The sequence below is a fragment of the Poromitra crassiceps genome, assembly GCF_964638095.1.
Source record: "Poromitra crassiceps genome assembly, chromosome: 19".
NCBI classification, from domain to species: Eukaryota; Metazoa; Chordata; class Actinopteri; order Beryciformes; family Melamphaidae; genus Poromitra; species Poromitra crassiceps.
In genome coordinates, this window is record NC_139646.1 from 2318384 (window position 1) to 2346235 (window position 27852).

At 44.0% G+C, this 27852-nt stretch overlaps 1 protein-coding gene and 1 pseudogene across 2 annotated transcripts; both read right to left on the reverse strand.

Moving 5' to 3' along the window:
- Window positions 1-227: 227 nt before the first annotated feature.
- Window positions 228-1250, reverse strand: LOC310793458 (protein SSXT pseudogene; annotated as a pseudogene). The gene has a single exon. The product of its transcript is annotated as a protein SSXT pseudogene (transcript).
- Window positions 1251-1775: 525 nt separating this feature from the next.
- On the reverse strand, window positions 1776-24633 carry LOC310793689 (LIM domain-binding protein 1). The gene is made up of 11 exons (XM_083655543.1): window positions 24398-24633; window positions 21357-21459; window positions 12978-13022; window positions 11880-11955; window positions 11615-11717; window positions 11324-11496; window positions 7850-7972; window positions 7666-7749; window positions 4979-5102; window positions 4680-4825; window positions 1776-4043 (listed from the first exon to the last, which is right to left on the reverse strand). Exons 2-11 carry the CDS (start codon window positions 21374-21376, stop codon window positions 3813-3815), a joined length of 1125 nt encoding a protein of 374 aa, XP_083511669.1. The 5' UTR covers window positions 21377-21459; window positions 24398-24633; the 3' UTR covers window positions 1776-3812.
- Window positions 24634-27852: the final 3219 nt, after the last annotated feature.

Below are 27852 nucleotides of genomic sequence, written 5' to 3' on the forward strand. Positions count from 1 at the left end.
CTATTTCTTTCCAGCGCCCGGGGACCATCATTGGACCATCATTGGACCAACTTCAGATGTTGTCGTCACTGGTCGGATGACGATCTTCTGCATGTTTTTTAGTGGGGGGTTATGTACGGAGGAACCCCCTTACCTTAACAGTTGCCCAGAGGCCAAAGGTCAGGCAGAGGTCAGAGCAGGGCTGTGTGGGTTGCTGTGACAACCTCACTGCTGGTAAATTCTATAGCCTACTGCCCATACTGGCCATAAGGACGCTTCTGCTGGCCTTGTGGGGGTCCAGGCCGAGGGAGGCGATAGGCCGCCCCGTACTGCTGTCCCTGCCCCTGAGGATAGTTGGGGTACTTTCCTGGGGCACTTTGGGCGGGGCCATACGCCCGCTGCTGTGGTAGGCCTGGGTACAGCTGCTGAGGAGGGTAGCCCTGCTGCTGGGGAGGTCCTTGTTGGTGTGCCTCCTGCTGGCCATACTGGGCATTGCCTTGCTGTAGGGGTGTGTAGGGTGGCATTGGCCTCTGTCCCCCCACGCGGTTGACCTGGCCCATGATTCCCAATGAGTTCCGTTGCCCTTGGTAGTGCCGCCTGTCACCACCAGGAGGCATGTTATACTGCTGGGAAGGAGGCTGCTGGTGCATCATGGGGCCTTGGTTGGGCTGCATGTTGATGTTTGGCCGAGGGCCATAGTTTCTCTTGGGCTGGACCTGGTTCATGTTGGTTTGGCTCTGAGCTGGGATACCCTGGGAGGAAGGAGCTGGGATACCCTGGGAGGAAGGCACCAAGTGATTGTAGTTGCCCATGGAGCCGTGGCTGCTGGGGGGCATATTCATGGAGTGGTTGGGACCTGGGCTGGGACCTTGCATGATGAGCATGTGATTGGGTCCAGGCATCTGTCCATTCATCTGCTTCTGCATGTGTGGGGCTGGGGGGCCTCTGCTGACCATACCCTCAAAGGGCATGTTGTGGCCATGACCAGGCTGTGGGAGGACTCCGCTTTGGTTCATCCCACCAGGACCCATAGGCATGTTCTGAGTGGGCGGAGCAGGGAGGTTCTGATTGGAGTCTGCTATCATGGCCAGGTACACTAAATTTCTGCGCAGCATCTGTTGATACTGTGAACACTCTGCTGTTTTGCCTTTGCTTTGGAAGCGCATTATACACTGGATCAGCTGGTTGTTCTCGTCAAGTAACTTTTGTATTCCAGCGGCGGTTATAACTCCCTTCCCACACTGCCTGTGAGGTACAAACGGCACCGACATGGTGATCAGTGTTGCCAGGTGGAAAATGTTGAATTATCGTACCTGAGGGACAAAATTATCGTTTTTGGAGGAAAGTTATCGTATGCGAGCAGCTTCCACCGTGCTTCCACCACTTATGCTTCAGCCAGGAAGCATTGATGACATCACTGATGACATCACAATTGCTTGACTGACACCACTGATGACATCTCAATTGCTTGAGCTGTCTCTCAGAGAGAGGACATGCAGCACAGCGGGCCAGATTCAAACCTGGGTCTGTGCAGGATAGACTGCCCACTGTCACACCTACCCAAGAGCCAAGGGAAACCTGTAGGCAGGCATTGGACCAGAACACACACACACACACAATAGTTATAAAATAATGAGATGGTATCTACCATATATGAGACCGAGAAACATTATCACAGACTGACACTAACTTAATTTATCCACTGAACTGTTAAACATGTATGCAAATGCTCCAATATTTACCAAAAAAGAAAAGGGAAAAAAGTAACAAAATTCACAAACTCCATGCTCTTTTAAAGTGAAAATGTATCTTTTTATTGGTACCATACATTAATTATCAAGGGCAAAAACTAACCAAATCAAAAAATATATATCAAACAATGATTTTTCTACAGGGTTTGCCGAAGGTACAGGTCACCATTCAAACTCAATCATAACTGTTGCTGGAAATAACGGTGTTGAAATGGAAATGTACAGAACAATAACAGAGCTTTAGCTGTATTTACAGAAAGAGACTCAGCATTGCTACCAAATATATGCCAATTGAACTTGATGTAAAGCTGGTTTTAGAAGATTTTTTAGATGACTGAGGGTAACCACTGTGGATTATGAAAGAGACCACACAAATGAAGACAATTTGGCCCAAAAACAAATAAAACCCTGTGATTTCAGCCAGTGATTAAAGATGAAAGTCACTGGTCAGCTAACAAATTCAGTGAGCAAATTCACTTGACATCAAGTTGAAAATGGCAGTACACAGAATCATGATGGATGTTAAGGTGAAAAATCATTCCCTGTATAGATGAAATAGAAGAGTGTGAATATCTGAAGATTCCAAAAATAAATAAACAAAACCGAAACATACCAAAAGTCACCTCTGGATGGTGCCGTTGTACCCCTGACCCCTGAACCCCCTGGGGTCTTGTCATTAAATTTACACAAGTTTTAGAAAAGAGGGAGAGCGGGAAGAGCGGGTAGGAGAGAAAGAAGGGGGAGGTTCATGAGTGTTTTTTTCTCCTTTTTTCTTTTTCTTTACATTAGATCGGGATGGCTTTAGGTAAATCTAAGTAAGAATACATTTTATTACAGTCAGACAGAACTTTGCTACTACCTTAAATATACAAGCACAAATACACAAAAATTCAAATCTCCAAAAAGGAACAAAAAGACAAAAATAAAAACATCCACACTAAATTATTTCTCTTTTATTAACATAAAAGATAAAAACAATATATTTTAGAGGGGAGGGGGGGGGGGGGGATAAAAGTCCTGTGTTGCTCCTTGGTCTGTAGCTTTTCAATATTGGTAGAAAATAAAAAAGTAACAATTGAAATGAAGGAGTTTAATACAAATTAAAAAAACATTCTAGGGAAATAGATACTGTATAAAACTCTTAAAATGTGTAACTGTGTGTATGTGCATGTGTTTTAAATGCTCTCTGTTCAAAGGGATGCATCTGCTGTCGTCTAACCAGAGGAGGTTTGGGCACTAGGGGATTCAGAATCCTTCAATCATTGTGTATGTATGCGTGCGTGCGTGCGTGTGTGTGTGTGTGTGTGTAAGACATATCCCTAGTGCCACAGTACATCTCTGCTACCAGTGTGTGAATTTCAATGGTTTAAAAGGCTGGCTCTCAATTCTGGTCCACCTGCTTTGGCAAAGCCCCAATTCATGTTCCCATTGACTGTCCCCCCCCCCCCCCCCCCCCACCCCACCCCCACACACACACACACACACACACACTCTCTCGGACACTCGGACACACACACATATTCTCTCTTAAAAGCCACCACATAAAGTATGACTAAACACATGAACAGAGCAGACCAGCATTGAGAGCCATGTTAAGAGTAAGGTGGGCTAGTCATCCCTAAGCAACTTGCCACCGTCTCGAAGCCCCACTGCCACCGTCCGCTCCGCTTCACCCCACCTCTTCCTACATGCATACCAATATGGACGACTCCACACAGTTCTCCACTCAAAAGTCTCTGCTCCTTCCTTTTTCACATAATATCCGGTCGTTGTCAATGACGAAGAGTTGGGCCACAGAGCCTAAAGTATCGGGAAGTCGCTGAAACGACAAAACTATTGACACTTCCTCCGGGCTCGATTACAATGTCTGAGAAGGACGCATCGAGCCTCTGGCACTCTGAGCTCCATCGGGGCTACGTGTGTCGCGGAGTTGTTGGACTATTCTGGGCTCTAAAGTGATGTCTGGGTAAGGTGGCGGGCGGGGAGTGGGTTTGCTGTTGCTCTCCTGGCTGTTGTTGAGGGGTGGTGGGGGCGGAGGAGTGACAGAGAGAGAGAGGGCTTGGTGTCGAGGGGCTCTGGGCTCTACTGCGATGCCTGTGAGGTGGGGTTGTCGCTCTTGCTCTCCTGGCTGGACGGGGCCTTGTTGTTCCAGGGGGAGTTCGCCCCCAGCGCCGGAGAGTTGTTGAAGCTGTCCTCGTCGTCGATGCCGTTGGCCGCGTCGAACTGCGTGTTCTCCAGCCGCGTGATCAGACGCTCGTCTTCATCGCCAAACTCCCCTCCCATCAGCGTGGGCTCTCCCACCACCATCACATCCTGCGGAGAGGAAAACCCTCGTTAGCGGCAGAGAGACAATAAAAGTTGTTGTTCTTGAATAATCGATCTACGAATGTTTTGTGTGTCGTCGTGTATTATTCACATCGATCAAGTCTGCCAAGTTAAAGAAACAGCCACATCAGTATATCATGTGATTAGTCTCCAGTGGCCTCATTGCGGGGGAAAGTGTCATATTTAAAATGGCCACAAGAGAAAAACATATAGCTTACAGAGGAGCATGTAGAGATGGATGTATTAATTAAACTCTGATGTAGGTCTAAATAAAGTTTCCACACTGGGGAAAACAAACATGCTCAAGTTGCTGTCTGGATGTTTGCATGTTCAACACAATATGCACACTAGATCTAATAAAAGGTATTGGCTTAGGTCTCTCTGTTTCATAAGTCACTTTCAAATTTATAGTTGCATAACAGACTTGGGTCCAGCAGCAAACATTGATCACTTGCTGATAAAGACAAATCTTGTGGTGGTGTTATTCTTTGCTCTCCAAATAAAGACATTGTATAGTACTTGACTCACAGTTGTGCCTGGAGGACCATACTTTCTTGACACAATATTTGTTTTCTCAAGTGTAATGGCAAAGTAAGAGTGAGTAGATTGCACTGAGGTACTCACTGGAACCTGGCTGGACAGAGGGAACCCACTAGCAGGACTCTTCTTCTTGCTGTTGCTGTTGTTATTGGTTCCTCCTCCACTAATGGTGCTGCCACCTGACATCTTACGCTTCCGCCGCTTGTTAGGGGCCTGTCTTGCTGGCTCAGCTAAAGAGGAGCGAAAGAGAGAGAGTTAGAAAATGCATTAACACTGTGTGTGTGTGTGTGTGTGTGTGTGTGTGTGTGTGTGTGTGTGTGTGTGTGTGTGTGTGTGTGTGTGTGCGCGCGCGCGGTGTGTGTGTGTGTGTGTGTGCGTAATACCTGGTGGTGCCACCATCCTCTGCCATTTCTGGAAGAGGCAGGTCTTGAGGCAGTCTCTGGGGCTGAGGCTGTACGTCTTGTGTCTGGACATCAGCTCCTGCATGGGCTCCAGAATCACACACAGCTGGAAGTGGGAAGACAGACAGACAGCAGGGTGGAGAGTACAAAACGTTTAGTCAGCCATGTTTATTCCATGATCAAATAATAAATACAGCAGAAAGTGTGCAGCCTTTAAGGAGCCTGTCTGTGTGAACCTTTCCCCCCACTGTTTGCCTCTTTACAGTTACCTTTCTGAGATCATTTAAGTCTGTTTATCTCAGCAGTACTTCGCTCACAGCCACTACCGAGTCCCCAAAGCCCTCAAGTCTGCACATTATGTTTGCTTTGCTATTGCATCAATGCAAATACATTTCAGTGCCATTGCTGCAAAGCATGGTTGTTCACACACTATGTTTAGATGGGCAGCAATCATCTAAATAAACCAATATTAATTGTGAACAGAGGTGGTGGTGCGCTCTGAGGATTGTTCTGGTGTCTCAAGGAAAATGAACGTAGGTGCTCTTGAAGAAAGGGCTCATCATATTGGAGCAAGAGGCAGGCTTACGTTCAGTGAGAGACTGATTCCACCTAGATGCAATACGGAGAGGCACAGGAAATCATTCCTGCCTGTGGCCATTGGTCTATTTAATGCCTCTCTTAAAAGAGCACCTCGGAGACGCTCAGTCTCCCTGAGACTGAGCCAGCCGATAGGTTAACTGTGCCTGGCTGAGCCACGTGTAACGTATAGGGCAAGCCGACTTAATATAAGTCCAGGGTGCAATAATGATAATTGACACGGAATGTATACTTACTCTACGTATTTTGTATTTTGCTACGTAGACATTCTACTTATTTTTTGCTTCTATCGCATTTACTAGGTATTCTATGCTATGTTGTGTTTTTCTGCTTATTTGCTTAATATTGTATTTACTACTGTTTATTTTATGCTATGTGTGTTCTGTGAGCGAGCTACTGTAACTTGTCCCAATTTCCCCCCGGGGATCATTAAAGTCTTTCTGATTCTGATTCTGATTCGTACGTGGAGCAAGGAAAACTAGTTAATTTAAAGTTAAAAAGCCTTTATTATTGCATGGCTTTACATGTAGAACAATTAATAAAAAAAACAATATTAATGTTCCTTTTTACATGCTACAGAGCAAAGTCCCATTAATAGGACAAAGGAGAACCACTGCAGTACACGGCCACTTCAAGCCTTTAGTGAAGGTGCAAATAGACCAAAGCGCCCAAAAAATCAAATTGAAAAACTCAACAGCCACGTCTCTTTTCAGAAATCATGACCCGGTTCAGTTACTCAAGATAATCCACAGACCTTGTTGTGAGCAGTTTCATGTGGGAACTATTTTCTCTCGATTGAACTACACCCACTAGCTGCTAGCTAGCCGCATGAAACTAGCAACAGCTAGAGCAGCAGCTAGCTATCGGGTGTAGTTCGGTCAAAAATAGTTCCTACATAAAACTGCTCAAAACAAGTCTGTGGATTATCTTGAGTAACTGGGTCAGGATTTCTGAAAAGAGACGTGGCTGTTGAGTTTTTCAATTTGATTTTTTTGGTGCTTTGAGCACCACAAGCCGAGTGCCATCCAGTTCCATTGTATTGGAGAGAATGCAGAAATCTCTACAGCTGATATCTCCAAAACCCAGACAACTAACACAAAACAATCTAGATGGATAAATAGCACTACGGGTGAGGGGAAAAATATGTATTTTATATTTTAGGGTGAGCTGTCCCTTGTATACATGATTAAAATGCCCTTCAATAATCCAACTAGAATCGGAAAACTCTCCTTATGTCTTAATTCAATTATGCTTAGTCCGACTATGACCTTATTCGGGTTACGGTGATCAGTTAACGCTGTGTACATGCCAGTTTGTCAAATCAGAGTCTTGTCTCAATCAGATTAATATCGGCTTATAGCTGTTCATGTAAAAGTTGAAAAATGTTGCATGGGGAGGGCAGGGTTACCAGGACTTGGGGGCAATTCGGTATCAGCCTGCATACGGCTTTAGCTCAGGAGGTAGAGCGGGTCGGCCAATGACGCAAGGGTTGGCGGTTCGATCCCCGCTCCCTCCTAGCTGCTGTCGTTGTGTCCTTGGGCAAGACACTTAACCCTCCTTGCCTCGTATGATTGGTATGAATGTAGACATGAATGATGGTGGTCGGAGGGGCCGTTGAGCGCCGATGTGTGGCTGCCACGCTTTCGAACCACCGGTACGAATGGTGTGAACGAATAATGATTCTGTGAAGCGCTTTGAGCACTTGGAAAGGCGCTATATAAATCCAATCATTATTATTATTATTATTATTATACATTTCACATGTCGAATAACAAAAAGTGAATCTTGCAGTTAGGGACATTTTTGCCCATGATGGAATCCTAATTCTCTAATTTCCACCCGAATGTTCTTCACAATAATAACCTTATTGTGAATATGATGTATCACGTCTACATATTAAAATAAGTCTGCGGAGAGTATTTTAGTTTGGAGGCACTGGGGGACAAAAGGCGAAGTCCATTTTGAATAAAACCTTGGACAAACTTATGAATGGAGTGAGATCAACAGACAACGAAGGCATCGACACACTAGTATCCTTTTGAAGCATAACGCTGAACGCGTGCGTTACTTACTCGGAGGTAGTTTAGGGTGGAGTTGGACAGGCCACATCTTGTGATGTTCTTGGACAGCTGGTCCAGCATCTGCGGGTCCTGTGCCTGGACATCATCAACAACAACAACACAACGGTCACAGAGCTGACGGACGCACGCACTCGCATCAACAAAGCCATGTGCCTCCGTGTCGCCTCCCACTCACATGCATGGCCAGTATGCTGCGCGGGATGAGCTCACGGTGTTGTCTGATGCTGAAGTGCCACGTCTTTATCCTCATCATGTCGTCAAACATGAACTCCAGGTACAAGCGCCCCTCCACGCACACCTGTGGCAGGTCAGAGGTCAGAGGTCAGCACATCAATTCACTCAAAGCGATGCAGAGACAGTTGGACTTTCTGTGACACAAACAAGTACGAGTTACAGATTTAAGGCAAAAGTGGCAGGTTTGAAGTTGTGGGAATCAAAGCACAGAAGAGAAAGTGTCGAGCGTGCGGGTAGTGCAGCGGTAGTTCCCCTGCCTACCAACAGGAGGGTGGCAGGCTCAAGGCCCCCCCGTTACCTCCGGCTTGGTCCGGCATCTATACAGGCGCAATTGGCCGTGTCTGCGGGTGGGAAGCCGGATTAAAGGGCGTGTCCTGGTTGCTACGTCCTCGCTCGTCAGCTGAAAAGAAGTGGCTGGTGACACGTGTGTCGGAGGAAGCATGTGCTAGTCTACAGCTCTCCCCAGACTGGCAGAAGAGGTGGAGCAATGACCGGGACAGCAGGGGGAATTGGCCAAGTACAATTAAGGAGAAAAATGGTCCAACTCTGCTCAGTTAATAGCAGGCACCAGCTGATCCAATTTAAAGTTGCTCACCGTCTTCATTACTCTAAGTATAAATTACACAAGATCTTCCCTTCTGTCTCTCCACTGTGTGACAGGTGTCAGGTGTCAGAGGGCACACTATCTCATGCCTTTTGGTTCTGCCCTTCACTAACGGCATTCTGGGCCAAGATATTTGACTGGTACTCTAAGGCCTACAAAGTAACCCTGCAGCCAGGGACAGAACTCGCCATCTTCGGCTGCTCGGAGTCCTCTCTGAACTTCCCTACAGCTGTGCAGCAATCTCTGACGCTGGGGACAACTGTTGCTAAAAGACTGATTTTAAAGGAATGGAAGTCCTCCTCTTCGCCTTCTTTTCAGGTGTGGCTGATGGACATGATCTCTGTTATACAGACGGAGAGAGGCTGAGGTTCCTGAGAGCCAACTCGCTCAGAAAGTTCTCAAATATCTGGGACCCCTTCTTGGCTTACTTTGACGAAGTCAAGAATGACTAGTGACTGAGGTTACGGGTGATAGACTGCTTACCTGGGTGGTTTTCCATGGACCCCTTTCATAGGACTCAATGCATATTGTATAAGCACATGGGCACATATAGGGCTGGTAGCACCATGTTACAATACTAATTGTCAAAGATGTGTTTTTTTGTTTGTTTTTTCCTGTGTCTGAGCTTGTTTGTCTTGTTTGTTTATTGTTCTGCAAAAATTTGAAAATAAAATATATATACCGGTATATATTTTTTTAAATGGGAAAAATGGTCATGCCACTACATACGCAATTACAGGGTATATGCAGCAATCCTGAAGTTAAATTCAATACTTTTCAAGACTTTTTTACATAAAGCAGACATGTGACAAAACGCTATTCTACTTGATTTGAAGATTCTGCAGGCAAGATGGCTGCCTATATTGCCTTGTACCCTGGCAGAATTTCTAGCCCATAAACTAAGTAATAACTTGGCCAATAAGTATGTAACATACAAAATAAAACAAACAGTAATGTTTTCATTTGATGTAGAATGCAGAGGACATGTAAGTGGTTCTTTAAACTCGCATTCTAGGAATATTGTATTTACCGCACTGCCCCTAAAGTTAATGTAACCGGCGCGTGCCTCAGACAGCCTGGTTGTCCTGGAACCCACACCCTTTGATTGCGACAGAACACACTGGATTTGGGGGCGGAACACGCCAGGATTGGCCAACGCCAAACTCCAGTGCCCAGAACTGTCAAATCAAATCATCTACAGAGACGCTATGGCCCGCCTCCCAATCCCCTTTTCTTTTTTTTTTGTATGACAGGCAGTATTTTCAGTGTATCATAGAGTACATTATAAATATAGCCACACTATAAACAACTAACCAACGCTGGTGGTCCGTATGGAAACAGTGTTACTCGAAATGGTTAATACCAATTTGGTCATTCAGTGGCATTTTACTGCTATGTAAAGTAACCAACGTTAGCCGCTAGCATTAGCCACAGTAGCCGATTACCCATAATGCCTTGCGTTATCCCAGCACCCAGGAACGGCTTGCGCTTCATAAAATAAAGCTGCTGATAATATACAATTACCACGCGCAAATACCACCGTGACGTAACGATGTACCAAATAGGCCATTCCAGAGCCGTGTCATCTTCATTCACTCCAATGGACCAGTTTTTTACTCTCAAGAGTTCATTAAGCAGCACTGTCGAGTTGCAGCAAAATGGACAGTTTGTGTTGTACTTTGAAAGTTTTTTTTTTAATCAAATTGTACATTATCAGCTTTATTTTAGCATTCAAAAGTAGCGCGAGACCCCTTCCTGGCTGTTCATTGGCTAATGAGTCACGCATTTTGGTCCTCCGCTGATGCCACACTCTCTCTAAATTGCTCTGGGCCATTCATTTGAGGCCCCCCAAAAAAGCAGGTTTGAACCCATAGAGGGCACTTATGCTGCTGAAAATGGTAGTTTGTAAAATTGTAACAGATTGGTCTCAAATGTGGAGATTTTGACCAGAATCCTTCACACACCACACCAAAAGCCATATATTGGTTAAAAGCTGAGAAAAAAGTGTTTTGGGGTTTAGTTCTGCTTTAAGTGTTAAAGTGGTTGGCATCTTCACAGTAGTTGCTGCAGGGCAAGGCGTTAAGACATTCTCTTTCCACACCCAGCATTGGCCTTTCAGTCACACTTGTTTTTGATGGCATGACAAGAATTAGGCTCAGTCCAAAACTCATTTTGGGGAGTTGAGAAACTTGCACAAGTGGCCCACTGGGCCCAGTATTACGACCAGGACACCTTTCATTTGTAAGTGATCTGTATTTGATGCTGTTTGCGTAACAAAGAGACAATTTCTAGGCCCAGCGCTCCCAGATCTTTTCACTGGTGACATTTCAAAACTCTCCCATGACCCTTTTCAAATGTCCTCCTGTAGGGAGGTCTAGAATGTATCTCTGTAATGGATTTGTGTGACATTTAACAGTATTCAAGAGAAATACTGTTAACTAACAATTACTACTCATGAACTTCACAAATAAAATGGCATTACTTTTCCAAAACATTTCTCCCTTTTATACATTTTCTCCAACTTCTCCAGAACTGGATAATTCAAATTTAAAATTCCATGAATTTTCCAGGTTTTACAGGAGTGTGGGAACCGTGTAGGCGAGTGGCCTGTACCCTCCCTCAAACACTCTTGCTGTGTACCCCCCTCTACCTCCAGAAGGGGGCTACAGATTTTTTTTTTTTTTTGCGTACCCCTACGTAACTGCGAGGACCCCAGGTGGTACACAATACCCAATTTGGGAATAAGTGCTGTAGGCCATGATGAAATAAATACAAAGACAAACACACACACACACACACACACACACCTACCTGTGTGAACATGGGCTTGCCATTCTGGGTGACCATGGTACACTGATCACAGTCAAGGGAGACAAAGTTATTGTGGAAGGACTCCTTGGGATGTTTCAGCACATAGTAGAGCTCAGTGGCGCCCCCCTCGAATATACTCCGGAAGTACCTCGGAATCAACGTCCGGCCAATTGCTGCAGCAGAGGAGGGTAGAAAACACAGGAAGAATGGAGAAGAAGAAGACATGAACATATTGTGCAGTGTATTGGTGTTTGCAGGACTTGGTATTAAGAGGACAGTATTTCTGCTTACTGTAGCGTTTGGGTCCGTCCTCCAAACAGAAGGTAATGGTCAACATGGCGTCATCCTCAAAGAACTCTGTAGTAAACGCATCCCACCACAGGTTATCACACTCCTACGGCACGGAGAGGTGGGGGAAATCAATCAACCAATCATCAGTTACCAAGTCTACCATGTGGTTTTGTCTGTCTGTCTGCGTGTGTGTGTGTGTGTGTGTGTGCGTGTGCGTGTGCGTGTGCGTGTGCGTGTGTGTGTGTGTGTGTGTGTGTGTGCGTACCTCTGTCCAGTTCTGTAGCCGTTTGTTGAGTTCAAATATTCTGTAGTCAGTCTGGTTGCCATATGGTGTGTGTCTCCTGAACACCACAGAGAGACAGGAGGAGCAGAGCACAAACAGGACAGCGGGTGAGAAGGATATGAGAGTTAACAACCCAAAAAATATCCTGGTATAAATATCCTGTCTGAGCTCAGCAGAGTGCCTCGCATAATGATATGTCTGTTTCACAATCACAACCTAGCTTAGCCTGATCATCATAGCCTGACATCGCCAGACCAACTCGATCGGCGTTCCGGATGAATGAGTCTGGAATCCCTCAGTTCAATTTCTATTCCCAGGTGGGCGTTGTCAACAGGTGCAGTCCAAATGCCTCAACCAATCAGAACGACGAAACGTGTGACATAGCGCAGAGCAACTGAAATATGTCAAGCACTTTGAGCTGCATTTTATGTTATGAAAGGTGCTATATAAATAGAGTTTATTATCATTAGTGGTGGTTGTAGTTTAGTATTAAACAGGCGACTGATCAGCTGTTTGCCAACCACCATGACATCAGCTGTTATGGTGTGTTACAGCAATCCAGGCATTATCACAAACTAACCCCTGACAGGGTGTTGCAGGACCCCGACGTGAAGCAACCGTTCAATTTGCCAGACTTCTCTCTGTGAATTGATATGACTGGACGACGTGGTCGCCCAGAACTGCGTTAATTCATAGCAACGGTCTGCAGGCAGCGGTTTGATATACAGAAATAACAGACGTAGTAGAATGTTGCGATTGACCAATCAGACGACGAGTATTAAAAGCTGTGAAATAAAGGAGGCTGTGATTGGCCCGGGCGTTTTCGGGCCGGGTGGAAATCTGTTGGAACGGGAGGGCGGCCAGACGCATCTGCCAGAGCAAACAAATCATGAGCTGGCAGATTGGTCAGGTTCCCAGGCTACTGAGGCTACTGAGGCTAGCCTCATCCTAGATTAAATGCTAAATCTCTATTGAAAGTGAGATAAGAACCCAATTTACCCACAGCCTTATCTGTACTTGTGGTATTGTGTTTCTTTCCCCCACACCAGTTACAGATAATGAAAGGTAATGTGGTCTTACCCTATTCCTGGCTCCAGGTATGTGGGAGGGTACATCGGGGTGGGACTGGAGAAACAATAGTCAGAGAGAGAGCAGAGAGAGAGAGCAGAGAGAGAGAGCAGAGAGAGAGAGCAGAGAGAGAGGAGAGAGAGAGAAGAGAGAGAGCAGAGAGATTATTCAGAGGTTACCATGCTAATATGCCTCCCTCTAGGAGCTAGTCTGTCTTCCTGGGACACTAGCCAAACATGGCACAAATTGGATGATAGAGAGGGAGACACAGTAAATGACACCTCCACACACACACGAGCATCTGACAGGCTCACTGAAAAGCAACATGCAGTGCAGCACTGAATTCCAGAATCTCAGCTGTCAACACACATACATGTCAACATACATTATCCCCCAGACATTTTCCAGCCACAGAAGAAGTTGCATCAAGTTTGTTTTTGTTACGTGGAGATTTCATCCAAGATCATAACATGGTGTGCAAAAATACAGAAGCCTATACAGGACATTTAAAAGACTAGACTCATAAAAAGTGACGAGTATCTGCAGCTGAATTCCTGGTGAAGTGTTAAAAGCCTGGTCCTAGAGTTAACATAATCAAGTAGTTCTGCCTTATCGATTTTAAAATGCAGACACCGCACTTTTAACTGCTGCTCTAAACCCAGAGTGCAATAACACAACTAAGGGCCTGTGTCCACCTAGCATCTTTTCCTCAGGTCCAGCGTCTTTTTTCAGTTGTTTCCAATGGGGGGAGAGCGTATGCGAGCGCACACGGACGTGTAGAGAAAGTGCGCAGCGCCCAGCGTCTATTTTCGGCGTTTTTGTGCGCCCGACTCCCAGCGCTTCAAGCTGAAAATATTTTAACTTTTCAGAAAGACGCTGGTGTTGGCTGCTCCTTTTCTGGTAACTAATCATATGGAAAAACTATCGCAACAGAGACAGAACGGCTCAATTGTGGGAGCAGATCGGCTAGACACTTAATATTTCTGGTGAGTGTTGTGCTTACTGCTTTTAATAGCGTAGCCTACCTGTGTTATTACGGTAGTAGGGATGCACCGATTGCGATTTTGTTGGCCGATTCCGATTTCCGATTTTTGAATAGTCTGACTTGCCGATACCGATTTTTGCAGATTCCGATTTTTTTTCTAATAACAATAATTGGCAGGTTATTTTTTTACTTTTTAACTTTGCTTTAATAGAAAATTAACATTCATGTCACATTTCTTATCATTTGCATGAGGTAGGACGATCTCACTCAAAAACATCTCAAAATAAAAGTGTTCCAGGTTACTGGACAGAGCTTTTCTTTTTTGTGTAAATACAATGAATATAAAACAATAATTCCAGTATATCCCACAGCTATCATGCATTTACTTTTCCAAAAGAAAAAAGGTGCAACAGAACAGGGGCTTCAGATGGAAAGTAGCCTATGGCTAAATCTGTTACAAAGCATATCTTCCCCTATGGGGTTTAATGTTTTTTTGTATAGGCCTATGTCCCTGCCAAATAAACTAATAAAATAAAATAAATAAACGTCAAAATGTTATCCATGGACAAGGAGTTTATAGCCTATAGCGCTGGAGCCCAGAGACCTTCGAAGCCATGCCCACTCTACAGTTGTGGATTTGGCTGTTCTTGAGTAGCCTAGATGAGGAAATGAGTTTGAGTTGACTCAGTTTGAATATCGTAGTTTACACACAGAGCGCGTTTTTTTTTATCCGCCATTCGAAAAAAAAACATCTCTCACAGAAAACCTTGCACACTGGTGCGATGCGTTTTATTATTATGTTCGTCGTTCTATTCGCAATACGAAACAAAAGTCCTCTCCTGGCTGTACACGTTAGGGTTAGAGTTACAACGTGACTGACAGATAGCAGCAGCAGCAGGCAGCGGTGATGTGGAGGCTGGTCGGGGAAGAGGGGACGGTGAGGTGAAGCGAGCCGCTCAGACTGGAATGTACCGTAAATTCCGGACTATAAGACGCACCGGTGTATAAGCCGCGGGACCAAAATTGACTATTTTTTTCTTCTATAAGCCGCACCGGACTATAAGCCGCGGGTGTTTTGATGTTTAATTACCATATGAAAGGGTTCGTGCACAGAGAGGAATGTCGGGAAAGAGATCGCTGTTTGGGGAAGCTCCCATTTATTAACATTTCAACAAAACAAAACAAAAGTCAGGTCACTAATCCCCAGACAAAATCACACAACAATAGGCTACCGTATATGTGCAGCAAACCTGTAACCAGAGAAGTCAAGTCACTAATCCTCGTCTTCCTCTTCTTCCTGCGTACTGAAACCACCAAAGTCCTCATCTTCAGTGTCGGAAACGAACAGGTTCAGGGTGGCTTCGTCAACCACTCTCCTCTCTCCTTCAGGTGCCATGGCACGAGTCCGATACCTCACGAGTCCGACACCTCACGAGTCCGAAAAAAGAGGCTAACTTCCCCCAGACCCTAACCCAAAACCTAACCTCTCCCACCCCCACGCCTAAACCTAACATCCCCCAGACCCTAACCCAAAACCTAACCTCTCCCACCCCCACGCCTAAACCTAACCTCCCCCAGACCCTAACCCAAAACCATGAGGTGTCGGACTCGTGAGGTATCGGACTCGTGAGGTATCGGACTAGGGGGCAGTCCCCGTGGCGTCATCCTCTTCATCCCGCAGCAGTCCAGCGTTTTGGAACCCGTTGGTAATTGTGGATGTTTTCACACTCCTATAATATTCCGTGATCTTCCTTTGTGTGAATTCGCCGAAGTTTGTGATTTTCTCCTGATAGTCGGGAGGGAGTTGTTCAGTAGTTCTCCCCCGGACGGACAGTCCCTTTTGCCCAGGTTACGCGCGGCTGCTCTGTTTGATCGGCGGCTGCTCTCTTTTAATGCGAGATTGACTGCTTTCAACTTGAAAGCTGCCTCGTGTGAATTTCTGCGTACCTTCCCCATGGTAAGTGAGAGTGTTGCTTCTACTGCTCGTCTTGTTGTGAATATTCCTTGATCTTCCTTTGTGTGAATTCGCCGAAGTTTGTGATTTTCTCCTGGTAGTCGGGGGAGGGAGTTGTTGCCCGAGTGGCCGTTTGCTTACCGTAATTACCATATGTAAGTGGTCACGCACAGAGGGGATTGTCGGGAAGAGATGGCTGTTTGAGGAAGCTCCCATTTACCGTATTACAACATTTCAACAAAACAACATAACACAACACCACCGTTGTTTATTTTTACAGTGCACACAGTGTCCGCGGTGTGGTGAAAAGAGGGCAAGAGAGGAAATTAAAACAGAAGTGGATTTATAGTTAGAAAGAGTGCTAAAAAAGAGAGATTTTTTTTTTTTTTTTTTTTTTTTTCTGAAAAAATCCATAGATAAGACGCACCGTTATATAAGCCGCAGGGGCCAAAAAACGGGAAAAAAGCCGCGGCTTATAGTCCGGAATTTACGGTACTGTGGACTCCAACCTACCCGGCCCCTCCGCGGCTCCACACCGACGAAGACATGCTGTGGCATGTGTGTACTGTGTAGTGGCAGCTTTTGTTTTGGCTGCAACTCATCCACATCCACTCGGTCTCGCTGCTTTTGGGTGCGCGCACGTCACTTGAAAATCGGCTCACAGAATCGGCATTTTAGAGTGACCGGCGCAGATCACCGATCGAGGCCGATCACGTGAAAATCGGCCATTTCCAATCGATCGGTGCATCCCTAGTTATTAGCTTGCAAGCTGTCAGCTATCAAGCTGAACTAACGTTACTTGCAGACTGCTTCCTTGTATATTGTGCGCTGGGATCAGCGTTCCCCAGCGCACTCCCAGCGTTTAACGTCGGAAAAAGACGCTAGGTGGACACAGGCCCTAACAGTACCACAACACAACCTGTCTGACACAATAACACAACTAACACAACAACTAACACAACAACTAACAATAGAGAGCCAAAGTGAATGTCACGTCCTGTCCTCCCTGTTACAGATGGAATGATATGAAAATTTCATATCACGATTATAGTGACCAAAATGATCACGGTTATCAGTATTATCATGGTTTGTCAGAATATGTTGAAAATACTAGTACTAATACACTCGCAGAAATCATTTCACCAAGTTTTATATTGAAAACTCAGACCCAAAAAGGATTGATACACTCACTGAAATAATTTCTCTCTGGGAGACAGTTGCCAAGTTTGTTTGATGATGGACAGTATTTACCATGGTTTTCAAAGGACTGTAATCATGGTAACACGGTAATCACGGTACCATGGTTTTAATGAGAATGAAAATTTGAAACAGTATGGTTATCGTAAGGAATTTGATCACAGTCATCATTAAAACCGGTTATTACCGCCCTACTCTCTGTACAAGCGGCAGAAAAATAAAACGGTGGTGAACAGAGACAGACGTAACTTTTTTTATCCCGTTTGAATTGTGCCACGGGGTACACGTGTAAAATGTTGTCAATTTAAAAGATAACTATGCATGTCAAGAAAGTCAGTTTGTCCTGAAACTGAAACGTACGCTTTAGTTTTGTGAATCAATCAACTACATCTCCTGTCGCACATTATACATCACACCATCAACAACAATGGACTGGCGGGAGAGACGTCACTTACACGACTGGTTGTGCGTAGTCTTTCTGATTTATAACTTTTTTATTTTATTTATTTGACAGGGACAATGGACAGTCACAAACTGTCCCAGACTTAGCTAGGAAGCTAAATTTCATCTGCAGGCCCTGGGTCCCTTAGATGATACAAGGACAATAAAAACCCCAATAAAACAGAGTTACAATGTAAATCTGATTCACATGCATGTACATAATCCAATTCAAGTCCAAAAGCATAAAATACAACACATACAAAATAAGATAGTAAAAGATGCACTGTTAGGTATTGGTTGTTAATGATTACCGTAAATTCCGGACTATAAGCCGCACCGGTGTATAAGCCGCACCTTCAAAGTTGACTATTTTTTTCTTATATAAGCCGCACCGGACTATAAGCCGCGGGTGTTTTAATGGTATTTTTTTTTTTTTTTTTTTTTTTTTTTATTGTGTTTTAATGTTTAATTACCATATGTAATGCTCCCATTTATTAACATTTCAACAAAACAACATAACACAACACCACCTGTGTTGTTATTTACAGTGCACACAGTGTCATACAGTGTCATACAGTGTCATACAGTGTGGTGAAAAGAGGGCAAGAGAGGAAATTAAAACAGAAGTGGATTTATAGTTAGAAAGAGTGCTAAAAAAGAGAGATTTTTTTTTTTTTTTTTTTTTGAAAAAATCCATAGATAAGCCGCACCGTTATATAAGCCGCAGGGGCCAAAAAAGGCCAAAAAACGGGAAAAAAGGTGCGGCTTATAGTCCGGAATTTACGGTATATGATTGTTGGGATTTCAGCCATGATCTTGGTTGTTTTTTAAAACTAGTAAAGTTAGGGCTTTGTCTGATGCTACTGGGAGTAGAGTTCCACTTCCAGTACCACAGTTTTACCACAAACTGCGACGTTCTCGTCTTATGTGTTATCTATGTGTTATCTTTTACATTAACAAACATGACGTGTGTTACTCCCGTGGCACAATTCAAACGGGATCAAAAAGGTACCGTATCTCTCCGTTCACCACCATTCATATTTTTCACACGCTGGTACAGGGAGAAAAGCAGGAAGTGGCGTTCACTTTGGCTCTCTATCTCTATACCACAACACAACCAGTATGACACAACACAACTAACAATACCACAACACAACCTGTATGACAACACAACTAACAATACCACAACACAACCTGTATGACACAACACAACCAGTATGACACAGCAGCAGCAACCACACAGATATACCACAACACAACCTGTATGACAAAACAACTAACAATACCACAACACAACCTGTATGACAACACAACTAACAATACCACAACACAACCTGTATGACACAACACAACTAACAATACCACAACACAACCTGTATGACAACAACACAACTAACAATACCACAACACAACCTGTATGACACAACACAGCTAACAATACCACAACACAACCTGTATGACACAACACAACTAACAATACCACAACACAACCTGTATGACAACAACACAACTAACAATACCACAACACAACCTGTATGACACAACACAGCTAACAATACCACAACACAACCTGTATGACAGAATAACAACCAACAATACAACAACACAACTAACAATACCACAACACAACCTGTATGACAACACAACTAACAATACCACAACACAACCTGTATGACAACAACACAACTAACAATACCACAACACAACCTGTATGACAACAACACAGCTAACAATACCACAACACAACCTGTATGACAACACAACTAACAATACCACAACACAACCTGTATGACACAACACAGCTAACAATACCACAACACAACCTGTATGACACAACACAACTAACAATACCACAACACAACCTGTATGACACAACACAGCTAACAATACCACAACACAACCTGTATGACACAACACAACTAACAATACCACAACACAACCTGTATGACACAACACAACTAACAATACCACAACACAACCTGTATGACAACAACACAGCTAACAATACCACAACACAACCTGTATGACAACACAACTAACAATACCACAACACAACCTGTATGACACAACACAACTAACAATACCACAACACAACCTGTATGACAACACAACTAACAATACCACAACACAACCTGTATGACACAACACAACTAACAATACCACAACACAACCTGTATGACAACACAACTAACAATACCACAACACAACCTGTATGACACAACACAACTAACAATACCACAACACAACCTGTATGACACAACACAGCTAACAATACCACAACACAACCTGTATGACACAACACAACTAACAATACCACAACACAACCTGTATGACACAACACAGCTAACAATACCACAACACAACCTGTATGACACAATAACAACCAACAATACAACAACACAACTAACAATACCACAACACAACTAACAATTTGTATTTTTTGTATTTATTGATTTATTTGAGGGACAGTGCACATTAATTAACATGACTGTAAACATGCCAGTGTTAGCCAAACGGCTAATTTTCAACTGATGTCCCTTGGCCAGAACTTAAGATAGCCATTAAAAGCAAGCAAGCAAGCATTAAAAACAAACACCAACAATAATACACACAAGCAAATAAAAATGTAAGTAAAAATAACATGTAGCAGGCCAAAGCAATTGGCACCATGCAAGTTAAAACATACAGGCAGACAGACCAGCACAGACAGTTAAAGCATGCCAACATTCTGATCAAACCATAAGCATGCTATGATCAAACAAAGACAAACAGGGACATACACAGGGATTTCAAAACAACAACAACCACAACAATACCACACCAATACCACAACCTGTATGACACAGCAGGTTAGTTGTTGTGTATGACACACAACTAACAATACCACAACACAACCTGTATGACACAATAACAACACAACCTGTATGACACAACACAACCTGTATTACACAGCAGCAACCACAGAGATACCACAACACAACCTGTATGACACAATGAGGCCATTTACACCTGGCGCTAACATGCGTTTTCTGTGATCAGATTGCAATCAGATTGTGTTTTATCACTTGAAATGCCAGGTGTAAACACCCCCAAAACGCATTGAAGAAGGATTGCAAATAAATCTGATCGGCCAAACCACCTCCGGAGGTGGTCAGGGATGCATTGTGTACACATTGAACACAAGTGTAAATGCAATGTGTCCTCTCAATCTGGATACACCAACTTTATGCGGATTGAGAGGACAACCATTTCTGCAATGTGATTGCAATCAGATTGCAGAAAATGCATGTTAACGCCAGGTGTAAATGGAATCAGGCTGAAGTGATAAAATACAATCTGATTGCAATCTGATGGCAGAAAACACATGTTAACGCCAGGTGTAAATGGCCTCAATGACACAACTAACAATACCACAACACAACCTGTATGACATGACACAATAACAACTAACAACAATACCACAACACAACACAACCTGTATGACACAATAACAACAACACCACAACACAACCTGTATGACACAATAACAACAACACCACAACACAACCTGTATGACACAATAACAACAACACCACAACACAACCTGTATGACACAATAACAACAACACCACAACACAACCTGTATGACACAATAACAACAATACCACAACACAACCTGTATGACACAGCAGCAGCCACAGAGATATTGGCTGCTCTGCCTCGGCTTTGGCTTGATCTGACACGAGAGGCTAACCGCCTGTCCAGAGCTGACTCGGCAAGACAGACACTCATGCCAAACACCCTCAGCAGATGCAGCAGATGCAGGGTTACTCACCCCACGTCTCTGTCCAGCATGGTGCCGGGGTGGAAGGGGGGAAAGGCGCTGCCGTTGGGGGGCTCCTTGGGGGAGTACAGCTTGAACGACTTGGAGGAACAGCCTGGAAGAGAGGTGAGGAGAGGACACAGCTTAGAAACAAGGCAAAAGAGAGAGAAGATGAAAACATGGTTTGTATGCTATGCTGCTCGCTGAACTTGTCTGCTTTACACAGTGGTTTGCCCATATGCAGGCTCATTAAATAGACCGTATTTTCCCACTACATTTTGGAGGGAGGGACCCTTCAAAGAATGACCATCATGTGAGGGTGATTCTTTATTGAGATATTACAACTCGAGCTATCTACTTCTAAGGTTAATAACGCTCGCAGCAATACAATTGACAATTGGACCCGTGCTATTACTTACTTCAGTACTCCAAATTAACTATATTCTTACATACTCTAAACAAGTTTGGCATACCTTGTTAATTTTTTTTTTTTTTCTTTGTTGTTTCGTTTTGTCTGCTGTTGTTGTTATGTCGTATTGTGCTCTATTGTTAGTTGTTGTCTGTGTTCCCTGTTGCTGTGCTGTAATTTCTCTGTTCCTGTACTTGTTTGTATTCGATTCTGTTTCTTGTCACCAACATGAAATCAAACTCAATAAATAATTGTTCAAAAAAAAATGTGAGGGTGATTGGACGAATGCACGTGCAGGCCGAGGTAGCCAGTATGGCCCAGTTTCACTTGGCCGCACTAATTCACAGGCCAATCCCAAAACAGGGATTCGAAGTCATGAATAGTGAAAACAACAACAGGGCAGACATAAAACCCACTCAGAAATTATTTTGGGGTGAAAAAGGTGACTGTCACCTAAGGGTGAGTCTGGGTGACTAGTTTGCATCACTGCCAAAACATGAAGTTGTTGCATGAGGGGTGGCGCAAAGCACCCATGTGATGAGGAATGATCTTCGTTTTCAGAATGTCTCCAGAATCCATCACCCTCCAAGTGGTCTCATCTCTGCCTAAATAACAACCACAACAGCCCAATACTGACCCCATTCACACAAACCCAGACAAAAACTGATGAATCTCACACACACAGCTCCGCCTCCTGCTCTACTCTAATTGCCCAGCTCTACTATAAAGGCCATCGAGGCGTGGCGGCCGCGAGGTCATGACCTCTGCCGTCGCCGCGGTGAAGCCCCACCTCATTAATGTCTTCCCCGTCATGTCCCTGCATATTAAAAATCTCACTGACACCGTGTGTGTGTGTGAGAGAGATACAGACTGAAAGTGTGGAATACGTTGGGAGTTAAATTAGCAGAAACTGCTATTCAACCAAGCAGAGGAGAACAGTGATTTGAGAACAGTGCAACAATATGATCTATCCATTTTAATTATGGTATATAGCTAGCTACACTTGAGAAATACCATCTCCTGAGTGAAAATGGCAAATTAACTGCCTCTTTTGACACTGTATTATTTATTTCCCAAAGTTCTTCTGCTGTACTACATAACATGCTGAGAGTCTCTCTCACACACACGCACGCGGTGAGAAGGACATACACACATGTGTAGTTAGATCTCTTAAAATCTTTCATATTCACAGTAATTAAAAGCAAGCCTCAAATTAGGATATATGTAACAGAGAAGTGTCTGTTCTCTTGTAACTAGCATTGTATAACAGTGGCACTGGCCACAAAATCATGCCAGACGACATCAAGGAAATGTTTCAATAAATAAATGAAGAAAATATTTGCCAGGAAGTTGAGTGCATCTTTGAAACAAGAATCACATCCGTCACATGGCAAAAACAACTTAGCCATGTCCCATCCATTTAAAGCCCTGCCTTCACTCTGTGTAAAAACAAGTTGTTTACTGTGTGAGCCCACAGTGATGCCTGCATCACCAGAGGAAAACAAATGGGCTGATAGATAAATAAATAAATAAATAATCGATGCTTATGTGTCCATTAGTTGTTGAGAGGTCCATTAGCTCCTTTCCCCTCCCTGTTAGTGGTTAATGACAGGCCTTCACAATCACATCAGCTAGACTCCACTTCCTCTACTGGGAATCATGCTCTTCCCTACATCTCACAAAATATAAAGTCAATGGTGTGTACACACACACACACACACACACACACACACACACACACACACACACACACACACACACACACACACACACACACACTCTCTCTCTCTCTCTCCCTGGCCTTGAGTGATTGATGATCAACGTTAACCAACTTTCAGAGCAGATTTGACAGTCAAAGCGAACCCTAAAAGTCGACTGTGTGCACAAATCAGACATCAGCTTTCAGTTGGCTACCATAACGAATAGTACATAAACACTTGGAAATTGCCTCGAAATAATAACATTTCATTGTTTGTTCTAGACTCCCAACCACTCCAGATTTCCGTGATCATGGCCGTGATTGCTAAGTCTTAGGTGTCTCATATACCAAATGCTCTCAAATTAGCATGGAGTATTGGATGTTGTACACTTTAATACTAACGTTACCCAAGTAGTTTATTATAACATTAATATATAACGTTAAGCCACATGTGGTATAGTTAGGTGGCTACATGTCAATTGGAAAGGGAGCTAGCACCTACCTAGCTAATAGCTAACGTTACGTTACAACGCTGAACACACAGGTGATGTGGGGGCGCTAGCGTCGTTAGCTGTTTTGATGCCAACCAACAGTAACATATCACCGTGCCACAGCAACAACACACACCAAGCAAGCAGCACCGCAAACAACATTAACTTACACTTCCAATCGCCAAAATGCTGATCGCACACACCATCACACACAGGCCCACAGGGCACACAGCCCTGTCAGGCTAACGTTAGCAAGCAGCTAGCGTATAGCCACTGTTAACGTTAGCTATGTTGCTAACATCTTATAGTTAAAACCTTTTTTTTTCAGTGAGAAAGCACCGACATAAGAGCAAAAACTACAGTCGGGTAGCACGCAAACGTATATTTGATAGCTACAGTAGCTAGACATGTCAGCCAGAGAGCGTGTGTTCCAGAAAGACGAGCCTTTCTTTACCTGCTAAGAAGTCCTGCTACAGAAAGATGCTGTTTACAGATCCGTGATGAGAGACCGTGTAGCTACGCTCCGTGCGTCAAAACGGATAGGCCCGCTGGACGCGACGCACCAACCAATACGTCCCACTCAATTGGAATAGTAATAAAAAAAATCTTCTCGGGTTGCGAAGGTTGAAAAGAAAGAGAGCGTGTAACGTTAGATAGCGGGAGTCGGTCTGTGTCGGTTATGTTTAGTCCCGCATGAGGCCTTGTCAGTAGGCTGAAGCCTGCTGTGGGTTTACATACAGACCCAGATGAGCCCTTTGTTCACGGGAGGACATGAACAATAGCTGTAGGCCCTCCTCCTCCTCTCCCTCTGCAATGCATTGACTCCTCTCCTCTCCTCTCTGTCGCTGCTCGCTGCTGGAAGGGGCGAGCACCGCCAGCCGCCCTCTCCCCTCTCTCTCTCTCTCTCCCTCCCCCCACTCCTCCAGCGCACAACTGCACAGAAAGCTTGTCTGGTAAGCATTTTTTCCTCCGTGCATCTTCCTTTACTGACACAGAGGAAAATTGGCCTAATACGGCCGAGTATTCAAGTGTATGGGGAGAGGCCGACCATTATATTGACCGCAATTTGGGTTGATGTTGGCATCATTAGTGCACTCAGCTCACTGCAAACAACTGATGATGGAGACACGCACGCATTGACAGGCCAGAGACACCCGAAACACGTCCCGAGTCAGATGGCATCAGTGCTTCAGAGATCAGCTTTTAAACATTTGGCTTGCTTCCATATGTTTTGTGCCTTGAGTTTGCATTGCTTACAAACTGAATGACTCTCTCTCGCTCTCTCTCTCTCTCTCTCAATTCAATTCAATTCAAAAAGGCTTTATTGGCATGGAAAACATATGTTTACATTGCCAAAGCAGGTCTCTCTCTCCCCCCCCCCCCCCCCCTCTCTCTCTCTCTCTCTCAGACACAGGAAGAACCACTAAAAAGGAGAGTCCCTTTACTCCCTTACCTACTAGACATTTGAATCGGCTTAAATCACTTCAAATTATAATCAGATAATTCAGATAGCAGCCAGGATAGATATTAAAGCACAAGTACTAGGTCAGGAGTTTTTGATGGTGTGTGTGTGTGTGTGTGTGTGTGTGTGTGTGTGTGTGTGTGTGTGTGTGTGTGTGTGTGTGTGTGTGTGTGTGTGTGTGTGTGTGTGTGTGTGTGTGTGTGTATGACTGAGGGGGCTGTTATAACTGGCGAGGGGGCTGATTTTTTTTTTAACGATTTTTTTTTTTTTTTTTTTTTTTTTTATATCGTAAAACATAGGTTATATACCCGCTATGCCTATTTCTGGACTTTTTAACCATAATAACCTCTGAAAAGCGCAATAACAACACAAGAAAGACTACTATTCAAAATCAAATAAAACATTTATTTCACAGCAGCAGATTAAGGCATTAATAGAGGTTCAAGGGTTCATAGGTTCAAATTTAATAAATAGCTACATCTCTGACACCTTGTGACAACCAAAGCACAGCAAATAGCGCTTCCCTGCCAATTCTGAAACAACAGAGCTATGTTTACAGGGGGTAGCCTACATCAACTTAAACTGATCAAATTTGATGAAGACTGCAGAAACAGCAGCCTAAACATGTCAGGTACAAACATTGCCTAACTGGCCTTTATAGATTAACTATTCTTTAACACATTCACTGCCAGCCGTTTTTTCAATACTGTAGGTAGCTTCTGCCAAAGGTTTTTTTTGAGGATTCTGGCTCATCTTTCAAGAGCCGAGGATTCTTTTCTGCTAAGATTTTGTGAACACAAATTATCTCAAAAGAACTAATAGAATGTGTGCTTTCTCTGTCTAAAAGAGTTAGTTTGTATAGTTAGTAGTTATGTAGGCATTAGCAGTAGAATACAGCATGGTTTCAGCGTCTGAAAATTTAAGCTGAGATAAACGGCTTTTTGTGAAATTCGATAGAACAGTCACTTTAACCATTTATTTTTGGCGTAAGACGTCAGACATCTAAACAATAGTTTTGAACAGTAATTTCCTCCATAGCAGCAGGAAACCCCCCTCTCCTTCAAACTCCTCCCTCCGTGGGTGTGTCTCTGGTGGCTTTGCAGCGTTTGTCACAAGCGAGGCTCTGCCTGTCTGTGCTGCCTGGCTGCTGGCGCCTGCTCTTTGGGCGAGTCTGCATGGGGCTCGTTCGTTTCGGTTGTGAGCTCAGCTGGAATGAAGCTGCGTGCGATTGTGGGCTTTCTGCCGGTGTTTCAAAGTGTGTTGCACGCATAATCTATTATGCAAATTTGCAATCCCCCACCGCCAGCTCCCAGCGCGATAATGCGCGAAAGTGAAAGCGTTTTCGCCAATCCATTTTACAGTATGAGAATGGTTTCCTCGCGCGTTCCCCTGCAGTTTCGGCTCGGCTTTTTCTAGTCTGGAGAGCACTGTCGCCACTTAGTGGGTCGGTGGAATGGGTTGTACACGTTCGGTGGCTCCCATATTTATATAGGAGATGTAAAAGGGTTAGATCAACGTCCCACCGTCAAAATTTTTTTTTTTTTTTTTTGACGAGTTGAGTCGTCATTGGCAGTCAACCGTTGGTTTCTGCTTGACGAGTTGACTCGCCAATGGCAGTGAACGTGTTAAAAAAAAAAAAAAAAAAAATCAAGTGAGGGGGCCGAAAATTGAACTGAGGGGGCTAAGCCCCCTTAGGCCCCCTCGTGGCGCCGGGCCTGGTGCGCGTGCGTGCGTGCGTGCGTACGTGCTAAATTGATATACAATATTAAATCCCTGAAGGGATGAATGACAGGGGTTCCCTGAGATTTTTGGTAGGTGACCCCATATCAAGGTTGTACCTTTTCCTCCCTTTGAAACGCACAACAAACCGAGGGTCTTTCACATGCTTATGTTTTGTTTTTGTTTTTGCTTTTTTTTCTCTCTCTCTCTCTCTCCATTTCTTGCCATTTCTGCTTTAGATAGGGATGTGATCATGCAAGAGATATGCAACCAGGTTCCCAGGCTGGATTTGAACCCCGGACTCCAGCATCTAAACATCAGTGTTGAAAGGTAATACAATATTATTATATTACATTGATATTATAGGAAATATGAAGTAATTTTTCTGTAGGGAGAATTTTTCTATAGTGGCACAGTTTAAAATAAAAACTGCAGGCACTTTCATTTTTAATTATAATTCTATTCCAAATCTCTCTCTATATATATAGCAGAACCTGAAGACCCAGGTTCACTCCTGGGCACATTTCCAACAGTCAGTTCCAGCAGGTGTTGCAGTTGAAGAGTTTCGCTATACTAGCATGTTGAATGGGCAGTTACGCTCATGATATGTGGGCTTTTGCACTGCAAATGTAATTGGGCAGGACATTAAGGCCAGATGATTTTCAAGTCCAGTTTAGTCTAGCCCTTCATCACAAACCCACAGAGAACAAGCCTTCCTATATGAAACT